Source organism: Pelodiscus sinensis, chromosome 1 (assembly GCF_049634645.1).
Source record: "Pelodiscus sinensis isolate JC-2024 chromosome 1, ASM4963464v1, whole genome shotgun sequence".
In the NCBI taxonomy this organism is placed as follows: domain Eukaryota; kingdom Metazoa; phylum Chordata; order Testudines; family Trionychidae; genus Pelodiscus; species Pelodiscus sinensis.
In genome coordinates this window covers 334,580,144-334,599,662 of record NC_134711.1, presented here as the reverse complement: position 1 = coordinate 334,599,662, position 19,519 = coordinate 334,580,144, and the positions used below count along the sequence as shown (strand labels likewise).

General features: G+C 45.7%; 2 protein-coding genes across 2 annotated transcripts; both read right to left on the bottom strand.

Annotated features, from left to right (window-relative positions):
- Window positions 1–636: 636 nt before the first annotated feature.
- LOC102463730 (olfactory receptor 52E8-like) lies at window positions 637–1,677 on the bottom strand. The gene has a single exon (XM_075901343.1). The coding sequence runs from the start codon at window positions 1,675–1,677 to the stop codon at window positions 637–639; it is 1,041 nt and encodes a 346-aa protein (XP_075757458.1).
- Window positions 1,678–18,478: 16,801 nt separating this feature from the next.
- On the bottom strand, window positions 18,479–19,519 carry LOC102463982 (olfactory receptor 51E2-like). The gene has a single exon (XM_014571754.2). It carries the CDS (start codon window positions 19,517–19,519, stop codon window positions 18,479–18,481), a length of 1,041 nt encoding a protein of 346 aa, XP_014427240.2.

The following is a 19,519-nucleotide window of genomic DNA, read 5'->3' as shown; positions in this document are numbered from 1 at the left end:
GTGATGGGGAGGAGAAGAAGAGCAAGCCCTTAGTGCGAGGCAGGCGTTGAAGGACAAGACATAGAAGTGATTTAATGAGGCATATCTGTGCCAGTTGACAAATGCTTCCTTGTTGACCGTGGCACATTTAGACGGCCCCGACCTGCCGACAAACAGCTGATCATCAGCTGGTCGGCAGAGCTCAGCAGCCATTTAAATTTAAATGAAACTGCGATTATTGAAATAATTTCTCTATGCCAGGTAGCCTAATCTATATGTCTCTGTCGCTCGAGGCATGGAGTCTAGACATACCCTCAGAGTCCTGCCACACATCTCCCCAATCACTTCTATGTCTTCTCCTTCAACACCTGCCCCGCACTAGTGGCTTGCTCTTCTTCTCCTCCCCATCACCACTTGGATCATCTGTGATGGGTTCCAGGATTATTTAAATCGTGCCTTCATTTCCCTATGCCAGGTAGCCTAATATACATGCCTCTGTCACCAGAGGCATGTAATATAGACAAACCCTAAGTAAAAAGTTGAGGCAAAGCCAGAGCCTTAAGTGTCCAGTTAGAAAGGTGACAGCCCTGTGAGTCGCACATAGATGGATTTCCCAGTATTTCATGCTGACAAAACATAATGAAGTCAGCAAAGAATTTAAACTTTCTTTGATTGGCCAGTAAAATGTTCCATGTCACCAGCCAGCACACCCACAGAGCTCTGCCTGAGAGCCACAACCTGAGGAGAAAACTTTAATTTCCTTAGGAGAAAAAATTGAAGCAGCTTTTCCCGGATCTGTTTGGTCCTCACCCCGTAGATGACGGGGTTCAGCATGGGTGGAACTAAGAGGTAAATGTCAGCAATGAAAATGGTGAAATAACGGGGCAAATTGTTGCCCAAACGGCCAGAGATTGAGGCAAATAGAATTGGGACGTAAAAGGCTAATATGACACAGATATGTGAGCTGCAAGTCCCAAAAGTCTTGACCCGGGCCTCCTTTGTGGGAAGGCTGAAGATGGCCCTGAGGATCTGGATATAGGACAGAATGATAAAAGACACATCCAGTCCAAGCCTACAGGATATCACAAAGAGGGCATAGTAACTACTGATGCGGGTGTCGGCACATGCCAGCTTCACTATACCCAAGTTCTCACACCGAGTGTGGGGGATGATGTTGCTTCTGCAATATGGCCACTGGCTTGCCAGGATGGGATGAGGCAGAATGAGAATGCTGCCACGCAACACAATGACCAGACCAATCTTCACCACCAGGGAGTTTGTCAGAATGGTGGAATGTCTCAGGGGGTGGCAGATGGCCACGTAACGATCCAAAGCCATGGCTGCAAAGATCCCAGACTCGATTTCTGTGAAGCAGTGAATGAAAAACATCTGGGTGAGGCAGGCACTGAAATAGATCTCTCTGGAATTGAACCAGAAGTTGGCCAGAATTTTGGGCAGGGTGGTTGTGGACAGGACCAGGTCGGTGTCGGCCAGCATACAGAGGAAATAGTACATGGGCTCATGGAGACTCGGTTCCTTCTTCACAATAAATAGGATGGCAAAGTTCCCCAAGAGGGCTATGACATACATGGTGCAGAAGGGGATGGAGATCCAGACATGGGCTGCCTCTAGGCCAGGAATGCCCAGTAAGATGAAGGTGGAGGGGTTGGAGAAGGCAGTTGTGTTGGTATCCGTCATGGAGCAGAGGAGAAGCGATTCAGCTCTGAGGCAGAATGTTGTCTCTGACTTGAACCAGATGTTCCGTGGAGATTCTGGATGTGCCCAGGGACTAGGGTGATGGCCACAGTGCAAATACCTGGATGGAGACACAATGTGAATGTAAGACACCACGTACACTAGTGGAGGCTGTTCTCATGGGTGAGGGAGATTGTACATCCTTCACACTCTGAGAAATGGCACTTTCCTTATCCAGAGTCATAAATTACAAACAACAGACCCTCATAAATTCATGTTTGATGATGCTTCATGTATCAATAATTTCCTCATTTTTGGTGTTGAAAACTTAATAGGCTCCATCAGGAAATACACCTCAGGGAAAAGACTTGGCTATAACTCATAGCAACTCCATGAAACAACAGCTCACGACAAAGGCCATGTTCAGATGCCTAAGAAAAGGGTTGGAAAAATAGCTGCTCTGGATACACGTTCAGTTTTGCTTACTCAGCCTTTGTAAAGCAAAAACGGGAAATCTGACGCTGGCTTTCAGAACTGGGGAGCTGTCATTTGCAGCCATATTGAGACGTCATGGTCAGATAGAGGAGATTACAGTATGACATGGTACTTCCCACATTACATTCAAATGGAGTAACCGAAAAGAGTTGCCAATCAGTACTATCTCTAGTAATTAATTGCTCCAAAGTGTGAATTCTCGAAAGCTGTGTCAAAGCATCAGCAAAAGTATTTGGTAGGAAAAGTTAGGCAGAAAAATGGGAATGAAAACTGGGATTTCCTAAAAAGTACGATTCCATTGTTAGTCAATAAAGTTGGCAATTTGACTAAAAACTCTGTTCAGTGATAAGTGAAGGGAGCAGCAATTAAGGGAAATAATATACCATATAACATGCTGGAGAGAAGAACAATGGATACAAAGCAATGAAAATTGGAAATTTTGAAAAGTCGTGATATCCATATCAGGGAATATCCTTGGTAATGTTAAGGATCCAAAGAGAGGGTATTAGGTGTATCTTGGAGAAATAATACCTTAGGGTATGTCTACACTACCACCCTAGTTCGAACTAGGGTGGTAATGTAGGCATACCGCACTTGCAAATGAAGCCCGGGATTTGAATTTCCTGGGCTTCATTTGCATAAGCCAGCCGGTGCCATTTTTAAATGCCGGCTTGTTCGAAACCCGTACCGCGCGACTACACTCGGCACGGTATAGATAGTTCGAACTAGCAAGCCATTCCACACTATCTGTACGCCTCGTGGAACGATGTTAAACATAATCATTAAAAAATAAAACGGTTTGACCAGTTTAGGAAATGATGGAAACATTGTATGCAACTTCTTTTTAAGAGTCTAGGGATATCATGAATGCTGGTCAACAATATGGTTAATGTAAAACTGGTCATATCAGATAAACTCTTCTCCTTCTGTGGCTCCATGATTCCAAAGTGTAAAACCCTGGTGTGAACCAGGCATGAGTGACATGCAAATCTTAGGGCTCAATATAGGGGTAATGGGGTGGAATGTAATGGCCTGTGTTATCCAAGAGATCACACTGAAAGATTTTATGGCCCCTTCTGACCTTTAGCTCAGTGAAAAAATGAATAAAAAATGTTTATAAATACCAAGAAGTCCTGTGTCACCTTACAGACTAACAGATTTATTGGCGCATAAGCTTTCGTGGGAAAGACCCACTTGTATATAAGGCATTTATATTTACTGTGTCTCAAAACTCATGAGCAAGGGAACATGCAATTCCATTGAATGTATTAACATTGATAAACCATACCTGGCCTGTGGAATTCCTTAACAGACTTTATTGGAGTGAAGAGCTTAGCTGAATGGCGTTCACGAAGGAATCCGCAATTGTCGTTGTGCTGGTGACACCACCTTTAGTTAAACAATGCCCGACCCTTTCAAGGAGAACAGCTCTAGCTCAATTGCTTGCAAGTTTTCCAAGTTGGGAGTGAAATGTCCTCCAGTGGGTCTCTGCTTTCAACTGATTTTTGTGAAGGTTTCAGGCATAACAGTTTAGCTGACTACTTGAATGAAGCTATGAGAAATTATGTATCATCATGCTGTTCCCATGAGAAGCCCTTCCACCTCCATGCTGTCTGGGAGATACAAGGCGGGTGATGGTCCTAGTCATCCCACCACATGATAAGAGACACATACTTGAGATTCAAGAGGAGGGGATGTCAGCCTATGTATATTAACACATGACTGGCTTTTCAGGTCTTATATATCATCCACAGGAAATTTTCCATGGTGGAGAAATTAAGAGCCATGGAAAGAAAGGCGATAAGATCATCAGGCTTAATGGGCAGTGATCAACGGCTCAATGTCTGGTTGGCTATCGTTATTAAGAAGAGTTTCTGAAGGCCAGTTTTGTTCAACCTCTTTAAAATGACCTGGATGGGGGCATGGATTGCACCCTCACCAATTTGGCGGATAACACTGAACTAGGGGGAGAGGTAGTTATGCTGGAGGGCAGGGATAGGGGGCAGAGTGACCTAGACAAATGGGAGGATTGGCCAAAAGAAATATGAGGAGATTTGAAGAAGGACAAGTGCAGAGTCCTGCACAAAGGACAGAAGAATCCCAAGTATTGTTACAGGCTGGAGACCGACTGGCTAAGTAGGAGTTCCACAGAAAAGGACCTGGAGATTACAGTGGATGAGAAGCTTGATAGGAGTCAATGGGGTGCCCTGGTAGCCAAGAGGCTGATGGGATATTGGGGTGCATTTACTAATGAGCAGTGTTGCCAAGCGGAGGCGAGCCCCACTTGGCAGCCGCGCGGTTTTGCGTGCTGCATATGCGCAGACCGCGCCGCACCAGTTGTGCCGGTTTGTAATCTACTTGCCACGGGTGAGTGGATTACATAATGTGTTGAGCCCTCCTACTGAGCATTGCCAGAAGATCTAGAGAAGTGATTATTCCCCTTTATTCAGCTCTGGTGAGGCCACATCTGGAGTATTGTGTCCAATTCTGGACCCTCCACTATAGAAAGAATGTAGACACATTGGAGAAAATTCTGCTGAAGTCAACAAAAATTATCGGTGGGCCGGAACCCATGACATATGAGGGGAGTCTGAGGTATTTGGACTAGTTTAGTCTTCTAAAGAGAAGAGTGAGGGTTATTTGATACCAACCAGCAGCTATCTGAAGAGGGGATCCAAGAAGGACAGAGATTGTTCTCAGTGGTTCCAGGTGGAAGAACGACAAACAATGGTCACAAGTTGTAGTGGGGGAGGTCTAGGTTGGTGTGAGGGGGTTCATTCACCACCACAGCACCCCCTGACCTCTGTCCTAGGAATTAGCTCCGTCTGGCCGGCTGGGTGCCTTCCCTCGGGTGGTGTCTCCCCTCTTTCTTCCGGTCCACAGTGTCCTCTTCTGGACACTGCCCTGCAGCAGTGTCCACGTCAGTCTCTGAGCCCCCCTTCCAGGGGCTGTTGTTTCTTCAGCGGGCCGTGCTTCAGGCCCTGCAGTCTGTGGGTTTGCTTGGCCAGAGCTCCCCTAGCCCTGCCCTGCCTTGCCTCCCCAGCCCTGCTCTAGCTCCAGGGAGCCTCCTCCTCCCCCAGCAGCCAGGCTCTCACTGCTCTTGCCTGGGAGCAACAGCCCCTCCTCTTATACAGCTCCCAGCTGGGCCCTAACAATCTAACAGAGCCTCAGATGGGGCTAAACTCCCAGGCCCTGCCCCGGGCTAGGGTTTGCCCTTAAAGGGCCAGTGCAGGGCAAGTGCCCTGTCACAGTCGGATATTCGGAAAAACTATTTCCCTAGGAAGGTGTGAAGCACTGGGATGGGTTCCCTGGGGAGGCTGTGGAATTTCCATCTGTAGAGGTTTTCAAATCCTGTCGAAGGACCTGTCTAATTGGGGTTGATCCTGATTGGGGCAAGGGGCTGAACTTGATGACTCCTGAGGTCTCTTCCAGACCTAGGATTCTATGATTCTATATGACCTGACTGTTGCCCTGTGCCATTGAAATGACTTGCAGCTGTAGGTAATGGGAAGGTATGTGGAAGAAGAGTCACCTTTTGCCTACTGATACTAGAGCAAACTCATCCCTGTGGCAAGGGGATATTAACTAGCTGTGCATAGCAGAAAGGATCCCAGACTTACCCTATCTTGTGTTGCCCTGGGTTTGTTGAGTAGGTGACCTTCTCAGTCCGAGATGGGTACCTGTGAATTCTGAGAGGGATGTTTCTTCCTGGTAGCCTCCTGCAAGTAGCCGTTTCCTGCACCACTCTCATACCAGCATCCTATACCAAGAGCTGGCCCAGGGCTGTGCACCATTAATAATATGGCTCTGGGCAATCCCAGTGGGATTCACTCATCCCATAAGGGATGCATGAGCATCTGGATCCAGGAAGATTGGTGACCAGCCTGTCTGGGTCTCTGGGCTATTTATTCAGCAGTAGGAGTAAACAGCAATTAGGGGACCTTCCCGAAGGGAGATGAGAACTCCTGGGCTCTGGGCTGAGTCAGGGAGGAATTGGCTGCTTTGTGTGTTTGTGTGTATTTAAAAATTATAGTTGAATAGGAAGGAAAGGAGGGATAATGTCTATGTCTCCTCCGGGTCTAATATGCTATAAGTGCCCAAGATGCAAAGAGATCGATCTGGAGAAAGGGGACTAAGGACAGACACTTAACACATTCTGCAGGCACACGGGGCTGTCACTAAGAGGTGAGAGATCAATAATTATCACCAGTAATTATCGCTACATTGTGCAGCACCTTCCTCTGAGGGGCATTGACAAGACCTTGCAAAGGAAAGTCACTGTGAGCAGAAACCCATAATGCAGTGAAGCAGGGAGACCTGAATTGGCCAAGGTCAGACAGACTGAGGGGCAGCAAGAGAGGGAGACACCCAGGAGTCCTGCAGTAACCACAACCCCTCAATGGCGGGGCTCTTCATTGACTGGGCTAGATAGGAAAGGCTGGAAGAGAGAAGCTGAGCCTTCTCCATCCTCTCAAGCTCAGTCTAGGGTCTCAGAACTAGCTGGCGTGTGTGCGCTCCCTGTTGCCAGGAGGGGTGAACTCCAGGACATCACTTCTTCTCCCTCCGGCCTGGTCTACACTAAAGTGGGGGGAAGATTGCAGATACATAACTCCAGTTACGTGAATTATGGAGCTAGAGTCCAAGTATCTTAATAAGATTTCAGCACAATCCACACAATGGGTGGTCGATGGGGCAGACTTTCCTGTAGACTTCCTCACTCCTTGGGGGTATTATCGGTGTCAAAGGGCGCATCCTCTAAATTTGAATTAGTAGGTCTTCATTAGACCCACTAATTCAAACCCTGGAAGAGCGACTGTATCGATGTCAGCTTCTCCGTTGTGTAGACACACACACTGAGAGACCTTCCAAACCATCGCAATCCCTGGGGTGTCTCTGGGGGATCTGACTCAGCAAAAGCCACACAAACTGTGTTCCTGTGGATGGGGTGGAGATGGGGGGGGCCTATCCTGGGGACAGAGACCTTCCCCCTCCTCCAAATTGTCCTGCAACAAGGAGGGCCCTATAGGAAGACTAGAGACCAGAATAGTGTTTGCATTGGACAGTTGTTCATTTCCTCCCAGTGCCTCCAAGGGGGAACTGGAATCGGATGTTCCAGGCTGAGTCAGACTTTGCAGCTGTGCCCCAGCTGGAGGTTGCTTGGATCCCCAAAGCTGGATCTCTTGCCTGCCCCTCTGGCTAAATGGGATATTTATCTGGTGCAGAAGCACCTCAGTATTTAAGCCCTGGAATGAGACTGAATCCATTTTTTGTGTCTCATTTAAACAGGGGAGCCGTGTCCATCAGCACTGAAGTTCTTAACACTCAGTAGCTGACAAGCATGGTTTGATCTTCATCTCTAGATATATCTAACAGGGTGGTGCTAGGCCTGGATTTAGCTGGATTGTTGGGTTGATTATTTCTGGTCATTGTCTGGTGGAAACCTCCAGAGATCCTGCTCCAGTTGAGGACCTCTTGGGCCCGGCCATTCACAAACATAGAGGGAGAAACAGCCCCTGCCCCAAGGAGCTTACAAACAAGTGAAGAGAAGACACCAGTATTGTGTGAAACAAACCAGAAATGGATGGTTCCAGAGGCTGCTGGGTGGGGGTGGGGCAACTCCAACACACAGCCCTGCCCTGGCTGATGGAAGTACATGCTGGGCCATAAAGAGCAGAGCATGTGTTTGCTCAACCTGCTGCTCACAAACATGGAGAAATTGGTAGGGGAAGTAGATTTTGGTGGCAAGTGGGGGAGGGGGGATCATGAGATAGTTGAGAGAAGAGAGCAGAAAAATTCAGACTCTGGACTACAGAAAAGTAGATTTTGCCTCCCTAAGGGAACTGATGTATAGGATTCCCTGAGAGGCTAAAATGACGGGGAGAAGGAGTCTATGAATCTGTCAGGATTTTAAAGAAGCCTTATTGAAGTTTCAGGGACAAACCATCCCAATGCGCAGTAAGAAAAGCAACACAAGAGGAAGTTGACAAGAAGTGGAAACTTGGAGAGATGAACTATGGAGGAGTAGAAATATATTGCTTGAGCATGCAGGGATGTAATCAAAGGCCAACGTACCACTGGAATTGCAGCTGGCAAGGGATGTGCAGGGAAACAAGGAAGGTTTCTCCAGGCATGTTAGCAATAAGAGGGGGTATGTCTACACTACAAAGTTAGTTCGAACTAACGGACATTAGTTTGAACTATCTTTCATAGGCGCTACACTAGCGCTCCGTTAGTTCGAACTTAATTCGAACTAGCGGAGCGCTTAGTTCGAACTAGGTAATCTTCATTCCATGAGGATTAAGCCTAGTTCGAACTTACTAGTTCGAATTAAGGGCTGTGTAGACCCTTAATTCGAACTAGTGGGAGGCTAGCCCTCCCCAGGTTTCCCTGGTGGCCACTCTGGCCAACACCAGGGAAACTCTATGCCCCCCTCCCGGACCCGGACCCCTTAAAGGGGCACGGGCTGGCTACGGTGCCCGTACCAGGTGCAAGCCTGCCAGCACCCAGCCAGCAGACCCTGCACCTGGCACGGATCGAGCCACCCACCCGATGCCCCCCAGCCCTCCCTGCTCCTTCTTGTGCAAAAAACCCGTCTTGCGCAAGAGACATTCTGCCGCTTATTTTCAGGCAGAACGTCTCTTGCGTAAGAGGACCTTGTGCAAAAATGGCAGCTCATTAAGTATGCAAATGAGTTGTGGTGATATTCATCGCTGCACCTCATTTGCATATCTTCTTGCGCAAGACTTGCCAGTGTAGACATAGTCTGAGTGTTTAATGTGGGGATTAGAAAGGTCCAACATTTACCCCCAGCTCACCTTGTACCCCAATCAGTCTTGTGGCTGAGAGTTTGCCCCAGACAGCCAAGGGATGACTCAGGTCACCAGTGGATCCCTCTGAGCGCTCGCTGTTTGTCCTATCTCTGTTGGGGCTTCCCACTCTGAGGGCTGGATAGCAGCCTCCTCCCCACCTGTAGCAGGAGGGAAGCAGGGAAAAGGGAGACCACAACGTGGAGTGTTGACCACCTTGTGCCATTGCTCTGTAGTCCAGCTGGCCTTGCTCCTCTGGGGTGTGTTACAGGTAGTGAGACTGTTTGTTGTGAACAATGTCGTAACAATCACTCTTATGCCCTGGTGTCTGCCCAGCATCCCATCTCACCAGCTAACACAGGAACTCGTCCTTCTGCCTCTCCCAGCTCTTGTCCCCCTGGCTTCCAACCTGACCCTGCCGACTACAGGCCCCCAACAGCCCGGAACCAATGGGAACTGAAAGGTAACGAATGAAGCCACAGACAGTTCTGCAGAAAAGGAGCTGGGGACTGCAGGAAGCTGGATATGAGTCAATAGCCAAGATGGCTAATGGCATATAAGGGTGTATTAGGAGGAGCATTGCCAGCAGATCCAGAGAAGTGATTATTCCCCTTTATGTGGCACTGGTGAGGCAACAGGTAGAGAATTTCATCCAGCTCTGCCCCTCCCCCATTACAGAAAGCTGTAGACGCACTGGAGAACAGAGGGCAACCAAGAGGATTACAGGGCTAAAGCACATGAATTATGAGGAGAAGCTGAGGGATTTGGGCTTATTCAGTGTACAGTGGAGAAGAGTGAAGCTGTGTCAGGTTTTTCCAGCTCTTCCCTGGCTGGATGGTGCTTGGTTCCCCAGAGCTGGACACTCTGCCTGCCCCTCTGGCCAATCTGGGGGTATTTCTCTGGTGCAGAAGCACCAGAATGAGAGTGAATTTATTTTCTTCTCCAAGAGGAACAGGGGAGATGTGTCCACAAGGATTCTAGTTGGATGCAGAATGGCTAAACTAGTGAATAGGGCTTTAAATTAGGTTAATGGGGGCAGGTGACTAGAGACCACAGGAAAGTGAAGAACGTGGAGACCTGGGAGTTGGGTTGGACATGGGAGGGAGCATGGGCTATAATAGCAGAGAAAAAGGAGGGACTAGGGCGAACTGAGAGACAAAATCAAATCACAAGGGGTATGTCTACTCTACCCCGCTAGTTCGAACTAGCCGGGTAATGTATGCATACCGAACTTGCTAATGAAGCCCGGGATTTGAATTTCCCGGGCTTCATTAGCATAAAGCCGGCGCCGCCATTTTTAACAGCCGGCTAGTGTGAACCCCGTGCCGCGCGGCTACACGCGGCACGGGCTAGATAGTTCGAACTACGTAGCCATTCCAAACTATCTGTACGCCTCGTTACACGTTCACGTTCCATGAGGAATACAGATAGTTCGGAATGGCTATGTAGTTCGAACTATCTAGCCCGTGCCGCGTGTAGCCGCGCGGCACGGGGTTCGCACTAGCCGGCTTTTAAAAATGGCGGAGCCGGCTTTATGCTAATGAAGCCCAGGAAATTCAAATCCCGGGCTTCATTAGCAAGTTCGGTATGCATACATTACCCGGCTAGTTCGAACTAGCGGGGTAGTGTAGACATACCCTATCTTAGATGCCTGTATACAAATGCAAGAAATATGGGGAATAAGCTGGAAGAACTTGAAGTGCTAATAAATAAACACAACTATGACATGGTTGGTATCACAGGGACGTGGTGGGATAATACACATGAATGGAATACTGGGATAGAAGGGTCCAGGAAAGTTATGTGGGTAAACAGAGGGGAGGTGCTCCTTATATATTAAAAAATGCATACACTTGAACTGAGGTGGGGATGGACATAGGAAACAGACTTGTTGAGAGTCTCTGGGTTAGGTTAAAAGTGGGAAAAAACAAGGGTCACGTCATGATGGTGATGGGGGACGTCAACTATCCAGACATCTGTTGGGAAACTAACACAGCTGGGCACAGACAATCCAATAAGTTCTTGGACTGCACTGAGGACAATTTTTTTATTTAAAAAGTTTAAAACAGCTATTGGGGGGAAGCTGTTCTAGATTTGATTTTAACATATAGGCTGTGTCTACACTGGCCCCTCCAGCGGAATAGGCATGCTAATTCAGAACTTTGGAATAGGGAAATCCGTGGGGGATTTAAATATCCCCCGCGGGATTTAAATAAACATGGCCGCCGCTTTTTTTCCGGCTTGGGGAAAAGCCGGAAAAAAACGTCTAGACTGGCGCGATCCTCCAGAATAAAGCCCTTGCAAGTAGGAATAAGAGATCCTCCGGAATAGGGCTTTATTCCGGAGGATTGCGCCAGTCTAGATGCTTTTTTCCGGCTTTTCCACAAGCTGGAAAAAAAGCAGCGGCCATGTTTATTTAAATCCCGCGGGGGATATTTAAATCCCCCACGGATTTCCCTATTCCAAAGTTCTGAATTAGCATGCCTATTCCGGAGAAGGGGCCAGAGTAGACACAGCCATAGGGAGCAATTGGTTGAGAATTTGAAAGTGGAAGGCAGCTTGGGTGAAAGTGATGATGAAATCATAGAGTTCATGATTCTAAAGAATGGTGGAAGGGAGAACAGCAAAAGAGAGCCAATGGATTTCACAAAGCAGATTTTGGTAAACTCAGAGAGCTGGTAGGTACAGTCCAATGGGAAGCAAGTCTAAGAGGAAACACAACTGACTTGACAGTTTTTCAAAGGGACATTATTATGGGTCCAAAAGCAAGCTATTCTGCAGCGTAGGAAAGACAGAAAATATGGCAAAAGACTGCCTTGGTTTAACCAGGAGATCTTGCATGATCTCAGAATCAGAAAGGAGTCATATAAAAAGTGAAAACTAGGACAAATTACAATGGATGAATATAAGCAAACAAAACAGATATGCAGGGTCAAGATTAGAAAGGCAAAGGCACAAAACGAGATCAAACTAACTAGAGATAAAACAGGTAACAGGAAGACATTCTATACATACATTAAAAGCAAGAGGAAGACCAAGAACAGGGTTGGCCCATTGCTCAGTGAGGTGGGAGAAACATTAACAGGAAACTTGGAAATGGCAGAGGTGCTTAATGACGTCTTTGTTCTGGTCTTCACCAAGAAGCCTGATGATGAAGGAATGCCTAATGGTGAATGCTATTGGGAGGGGGATAAGTGTAAAAGATAAAATAAAAAAAAGAACAAGCTAAAATTTGTTAGATGTCTTCAAGCCACCATGGTCTAATTACATATATCTTGGAATAATCAAGGAGATGATAAAGGAGGAATCTGGGCCTTTAGCTATCATCTTTGAAAAGCTATGGAAATTGACAAAGATTTCAAAAGAGCGGAAAAGATCAAATATAGCACCCATTCATAAAAAGGGAAATAAGACCAGTCAGTTTTACTTCTGTGCCAGGGAAGATAATGGAGCATATCTTCCAGGAGTAACGAGGAGTAACGGTAGTTCGAACTAGGAAGCCTAGTTTGAACTACCTAGTTCGTGCCCCATGTAGCCGCGCTGCACGGGGTTCGAACCAGCGGGGTTTTAAAAATGGCGGCTCCCCGCTTATGCAAATGAAGCACTTCATTTGCAAGTGCAGTATGCCTACATTACCCTCCTAGTTCGAACTAGGAGGGTAGTGTAGACATACCCTTTGATAGCTTTCTTTGATAGGATATCAACCTTTATGGATATGATATAACTAGACTTTGATATGGTTTTGCATGACCTTCTCATTCATAAACTAGGGAATGACAACAACGTATATGGGGTAATAAAATGTTATGTACAACTGGCTGAGAAGCCATTCTCAGAGAGTAGTTATTAATGGTTCACAGTCACTCTGGAAGGGCGTAATAAGTGGGGTTGCACAGGGGGTTGTTTTTGGACTGGTTCTGTTTAATATCTTCATCAACTATTTAGATTTTATCATAGAGAGGATGCTTATTAAGTTTGAAGATGAGAGCAAACTGAGCAGGGTTGCAAGTGCTTTGGAGGCTATGGTAAAAATGATCTGGACAAACTAGAGAAATGGTCTGAGGTCAATAGAATGAAGTATAGGAAGGGAAAATACAAAGTAATCCACTTAGGAAGGAACAATCCGTTTCATACATACAAAATGGGAATGACTCTCTAGGAAGGAGTAATGCAGAAACAGACCTAGTGGTCATAGTGGACCACAAGTTAAATATGAGTCAACAGTGTGACACTATTTCAAAAAAAGAAACACGATCCTGGGCTGCATATACAGGAGTGTCGAGAGCAAGACATGAGGGCTGTGTCTACATTGGCAAGATTTTGTGCAAAAACGGCTGCTTTTGTGCAAAATCTTGCCACCTGTCTACACTGTCCACAAGTACTTGTGCAGGAACACTGATGTTGTAATGTATAAAATCAGTGCTTCTTGCGCAAATACTCTGATGCTCCCGCTCAGAGATAAGACTTCTTGCACTACTGTTCTTGCGCAAGAGGCCAGTGTAGACAGGCAACGTTAATTTCTTGCGCAAGAAAGCCCGATGGCTAAAATGGCCATTGGAGCTTCCTTGTGCAAGAGAGCGTCTACACTGGCACAGATGCTTTTGCACAAAAGCACATCTCTTGCACAAAGGTACATGCCAGTGTAGACACTCTCTTGTGCTAATACTTTAATGCAAAAACTCTTACGTTAAAAGTATTTGTGCAAAATCTTGCCAATATAGACATAGCCGAGAAGTAATTCTTCTGCTCTACTCTACGCTGATTACGAGCATTGTGTCCACTTCTGGAAACCATATTTCAAGAAAGATGTGGAGAAATTGGAGAAGGTCCAGAGAAGAGCAACAGAAATGATTAATGGTCTAGAAAACGTTGTTAGGATTGAAAGCTTTATTCTTTTTATATTTGTATTTTACGTTTAGCAATATAGTAATGTAGTCTAATAATGTAGCAATAATATAGCAATATATATTGTTTTGAATTAAGTCCTTTTAGTTAAATGTTTATTCTTTTGCCCTAAAAGTAAGTTTAGTAAATGGGCCGAAGTGGACACACAGTTCTGGGTATTGTGTCCGTTTTAATGAGATTAGAAGAATGTTGAAGGCCGAAGCCTTAATTGCTTGATTTATAACATCTCTTTGCATTGCCCGGTGTATATCTATGTAACCTCAAGAGCCCTTGTAACATTTCTCATGTGTGTGTCAGGAGTATGAATATGTCAAGATAACATGCAAAAGTTATATTGCTCAGAACCAGATGGCCAAAGAAGGGGGGTGAGCGAGCCTGGGCAAAGGCCAGAAGACCAAACGACCCGGTGTCAGGGATGCATCCCCGTAAGAACAAGTGAGGGGATTATTGGCAGAGTGGCAGATTGACGAGCCTTGAAGTGGAGAGGGCACCACCAAAAGATGATTGATTATAGGATGAGCCTTCAAGATGCTCCCATCCAGAGCACACCATATGATCCATCGTCTATAGCCAATCCCTTCGATACAACCACATCTGCTCTAATCCCACTGACAGAGACTAGAAACTTCAGGATTTCTACTAAGCATTTATAAACCTCAATTACCCACCTGGAGAAATAAAAAAACAAATTGAAAGAGCCAGACGAATACCCAGAAACCATTTACTTCAAGACAGACCCAAGATAACCAACAATAGAACACCACTTGTCATCATCTATAACCCCCAACTTAAACTCGTCCAACACATTATCGATAAACTACAACCTATATTGGAACAGGATACTACACTCCGAGAGGCTCTGGGAGACAGACCCATAGTCTCCTACAGGCAACCACCTAACCTCAGGATGATTCTTACCAACCACCACAGGACATACCACACCAATACCAACCCTGGTACCTTCCCTTGCAACAAACCCCGTTGCCAGCTTTGCCAACATATTTACTCTGCTGACACCATCATTGGACCTAACCAATTCAGTTATAAGATCAAGAACACATATTCCCGCGCCTCCAGAAATATAATTTATGCTATCATGCGCTGACAGTGTCCGTCTGCTATGTACATTGGACAAACATCTCAGACACTTCACCAAAGAATCAATGCCCACAAAACAGATATTAGACAGTTTCACAAAGAAAAAACAGTTTCTTACCATTTCAACCAGAAAGGACACTGTCTCAATGACTTGACTACCTGCATCCTGCTTCAAAGACATTTTAACACAAGACTTCAAAGAGAAAACTCTGAACTGTCATTCATGCTTAAATTTGACACTTTATGACTTGGCCTCAACAAAGATGCTAATTATCTTACCCATTACAAAGACAGCTTCCCAAATTAGCACCTCTAATATCATTAGCTCACAGACATTAACTTCTCCCCCTTATCCTCCCACTGTTCTAAAATTTGATTTGTCCTTTTTATATGTGTTCACTTTTTTTGATTGTATCCCTTTGGTATATATGGTCATGCTAATTTTCTTCCACAATTTGATCTGAGGAAGTGGGTCTGGCACACGAAAGCTCTTCACCTAATAAACCATCCTGTTACTCTTTAAAGTGCTGCATAGTCCTGTTTTTTCTTACAGTTCTAGTGATTCTTCCATCCCAAGTACAGGACTCTGCACTTGACCCTGTTGAAATTCATCATCTTTCTTGTGGCCGAATCCTCCAGTTTGTGTAGGTCAGTGTGGATCCTATTCCTACCCTCCAGCATATCTACCTCTCCCATTAGGGTTGTGTCATCTGCAAACTTGCTGAGGGTGTAATCTAGCTCTTCATCCAGGTCCTTAATACAGATGTTGAACAAAACTGGCCCCAGAACTGAATTTTGGGGCATTCCTCTTGATACCGACTGCCAGCCAGATATCGAGCTGTTGATCATTACCCATTGAGCCTGAAGTTCTAGCCAGCGTTGTATCCACCTGACAGTCCATGTATTCAATCCATAGTTTGTGAAAAGAAGTTCGACAAATGAAATATGATTTATGGAATTAATTTTATTTTATTGGTGCTAGTTGTTCAAAAGTCCCATGGATTGTGTGTTTCTTTGCCCATGTGTGATGAGACACAGTAAATATGAATATCTTATCTACTTCCTTTATCACTATGTTGATAGTGTTTTATGTCAACATTATTCAGGCCATTACATTTAATCCAGTTACCCCTATATCGAGCCCCATGGCTTGCATGACACTCAGGCCTGGTTCACTCCAGGGTTTTACACTGTAGAATCATAGAGCCAGAAAATCAGAAGCCAATATGACGAGTTTTACAGAAAGCATATTCTTGACTGGCACTGATGATATTCCTAGATTTTAAAAAAAATCCCATATCAGTTTACCCATTGTTTACTAACCTGGTCAGACATTGTTAATCGGAGTTTTTCACCATTTTTGAATAATTTAGGTTTAATGGAGAACTATCCTATATTTGCCTCCTTTCTGAAACTATGTCTAGACTACAGGCTTCTTTCAAAAGAAGCTTTTTTCAGAAGAGATCTGCCGAAAAAACTTCTTGCGCAAGAGAGCGTTCACACTGCAAAAGCGCATCGAAAAAGTGATGCACTGTTTCAAACAACAGTGTCCAGACTGAATGTAAGCAGTGAGTGCTATAGACAGAATGGCCACCAGGGCACCTGTGCTTTTTCCTTTTCCCTCTTCTTCTGAAAAATCTCCCTCTTCCCTGTCCACACACCCCTTTCTGTGAAAGAGCTGTTTCACAAAAAAGGCTTCTTCCTCATAGAATGAGGATTACTAATTGCACAAAAATCTCTCTCTTTAGATTTACTGTCAAAGGAAGGCACTTGCACTGTGGACGTAACTCAAGTTTTATCAGAAAAATGGCTATTTTCTTACAAAATTGTGTAATCTAGATAAAGCTTGAAGGGAAAGAGGTCTCTGCTGCGTGCTGTCTAAGTGTATGTCTAGACTGCATCCCTCCTATTTCCTCAACAGAGAAAGGGTGAGCAAAACTGAGCCCATCTCCAGAGCAGCTATTTTTCCAACCCTTTCCTTAGGCATCAGAACATGCTCTGTGAATGAGTGTTGTTTCCATGGACTTGCTCTCAGTTATGACCAGGTCTTTTCCCTGGGGTGTATTTCATTAATAATCCTGTGAAGATTTCACACGCCATAATGTATAGATACTAATGATGCATGGAGCACCATGGAATTAGTTGGGTCACTTGCTCATAATTAATGGCTCTGGGTAATGAAACTCTACATTCTCCATCCCCCATAAGAACAGCCTCCAGTAGTATATGGGGTGTCTCGTATTCCCATTGTGTCTCAGTTCACACAATTACACTGTGACCATCACCTGGAACCCTGGAACCCATCACAGAGATGATCCAAGTGGTGATGGGGAGGAGAAGAAGAGCAAGCCCCTAGTGCGGGGCAGGCGTTGAAGGACAAGACATAGAAGTGATTTCATAGAATCATAGAATCATAGAATAATAGGACTGGAAGGGACCTCAAGAGGTCATCGAGTCCAGCCCCCCGCCCTCAAGGCAGGACCAAGCTCCGTCTACACCATCCCTGACAGATGTCTATCCAACCTGTTCTTAAATATCTCCAGAGAGGGAGATTCCACCACCTCCCTTGGCAATTTATTCCAATATTTGACCACCCTGACAGTTAGGAATTTTTTCCTAATGTCCAATCTAAACCTCCCCTGCTGCACTTTAAGCCCATTACTCCTTGTCCTGTCCTCAGAAACCAAGAGGAACAAATTTTCTCCTTCCTCCTTGTGACACCCTTTTAGATATTTGAAAACAGCTATCATGTCCCCCCTTAATCTTCTTTTTTCCAAACTAAACAAGCCCAGTTCATGAAGCCTGGCTTCATAGGTCATGTTCTCTAAACCTTTAATCATTCTTGTCGCTCTTCTCTGTACCCTTTCGAATTTCTCCACATCTTTCTTGAAATGTGGCACCCAGAACTGGACACAGCATCATGAGGCATATCTGTGCCGGTTGATAAATTCTTCCTTGTTGACTGCGGCGCATTTAGACTGCCCCGACCTGCCGACAAGCAGCTGATCATCAGCTGGTTGGCAGAGCTCGGCAGCCATTTAAATTTAAATGAAGCCACGATTATTTAAATCATTTCTCTATGCCAGGTAGCCTAATCTACATGCCTCTTTCACTAGAGGCGTGGAGTCCAGACATACCCTCAGAGTCCTGCCATACATCTCCCCAATCACTTCTATGTTTTCTCCTTCAACACCTGCCCCACACTAGTGGCTTGCTCTTCTTCTCCTCCCCATCACCACTTGGATCATCTGTGATGGGTTCCAGGATTATTTAAATCGTGCCTTCATTTCCCTATGCCGGGTAGCCTAATATACATGCCTCTGTCACCAGAGGCATGTAATATTGACAAACCCTAAGTAAAAAGTTGAGGGAAAACCAGAGCCTTGAGTGTCCAGTTACAATGAGAAATACAATTAGAAAGGTGACAGCCCTATGAGTTGTACATGGATGGATTTCCCAGTATCTCATGCTGAGAAAACATAGTAAAGTCAACAAAGAATTTAAACTTTCTTTGATTGGCCAGTCAGTTGTTCCATGTCACCACCCAGAACTCCCACAGAACTCTGCCTGAGCGCCACAACCTGAGGAGAAAACTTTAATTCCCTTAGGAGAAAAAATTGGAGCAGCTTTTCCCGGATCTGTTTGGTCCTCACCCCGTAGATGACGGGGTTCAGCATGGGTGGAACTAGGAGGTACACGTCAGCAATCAAAGTGCTGAAATACTCAGGCAAATTGCTGCCCAAACGGCCAGAGATGGAGGCAAATAGAATTGGGACGTAAAAGGCTGATATGACACAGATATGTGAACTGCAGGTCCCAAAAGTCTTTACCCGAGCCTCCTTTGTGGGCAGTCTGAAGATGGCCCTGAGGATCTGGATATAGGACACAATGATAAAAGACACATCCAGTCCAAGCCTACAGGATATCACAAAGAGGGCATAGTAACTACTGATGCGGGTGTCAGCACACGCCAGCTTCACTATATCCAAGTTCTCACACTGAGTGTGGGGGATGATGTTACTTCTGCAATATGGCCACTGGCTTGCCAGGATGGGAGAGGGGAGTATGAGAATGCTGCCGCGCAACACGATGACCAGGCCAATCTTCATCACCAGGGAGTTTGTCAGGATGGTGGAATGTCTCAGGGGGTGGCAGATGGCCACGTAACGATCCAAAGCCATGGCTGCAAAGATCCCAGACTCTATTTCTGTGAAGCAGTGAATGAAAAACATCTGAGTGAGGCAGGCATTGAAATAGATCTCTCTGGAATTGAACCAGAAGTTTGCCAGAATTTTGGGCAGGGTGGTTGTGGACAGGACCAGATCGGTGACAGCCAGCATGCAGAGGAAATAGTACATGGGCTCATGGAGACTCGGTTCCCTCTTCACAATAAATAGGATGGCAAAGTTTCCCAAGATAGTTATGACATACATGGTGCAGAAGGGGATGGAGATCCAGACATGGGCCTCCTCTAGGCCAGGAATGCCCAGTAAGATGAAGGTGGAGGGGTGGGAGAAGGCAGTTGTGTTGGTATCCAACAT

Coding starts and splice junctions, on each gene's coding strand:
- LOC102463730 (XM_075901343.1), bottom strand. CDS start 1,677: ATGACGGATACCAACACAACTGCCTTCTCCAACCCCTCCACCTTCATC.
- LOC102463982 (XM_014571754.2), bottom strand. CDS start 19,519: ATGTTGGATACCAACACAACTGCCTTCTCCCACCCCTCCACCTTCATC.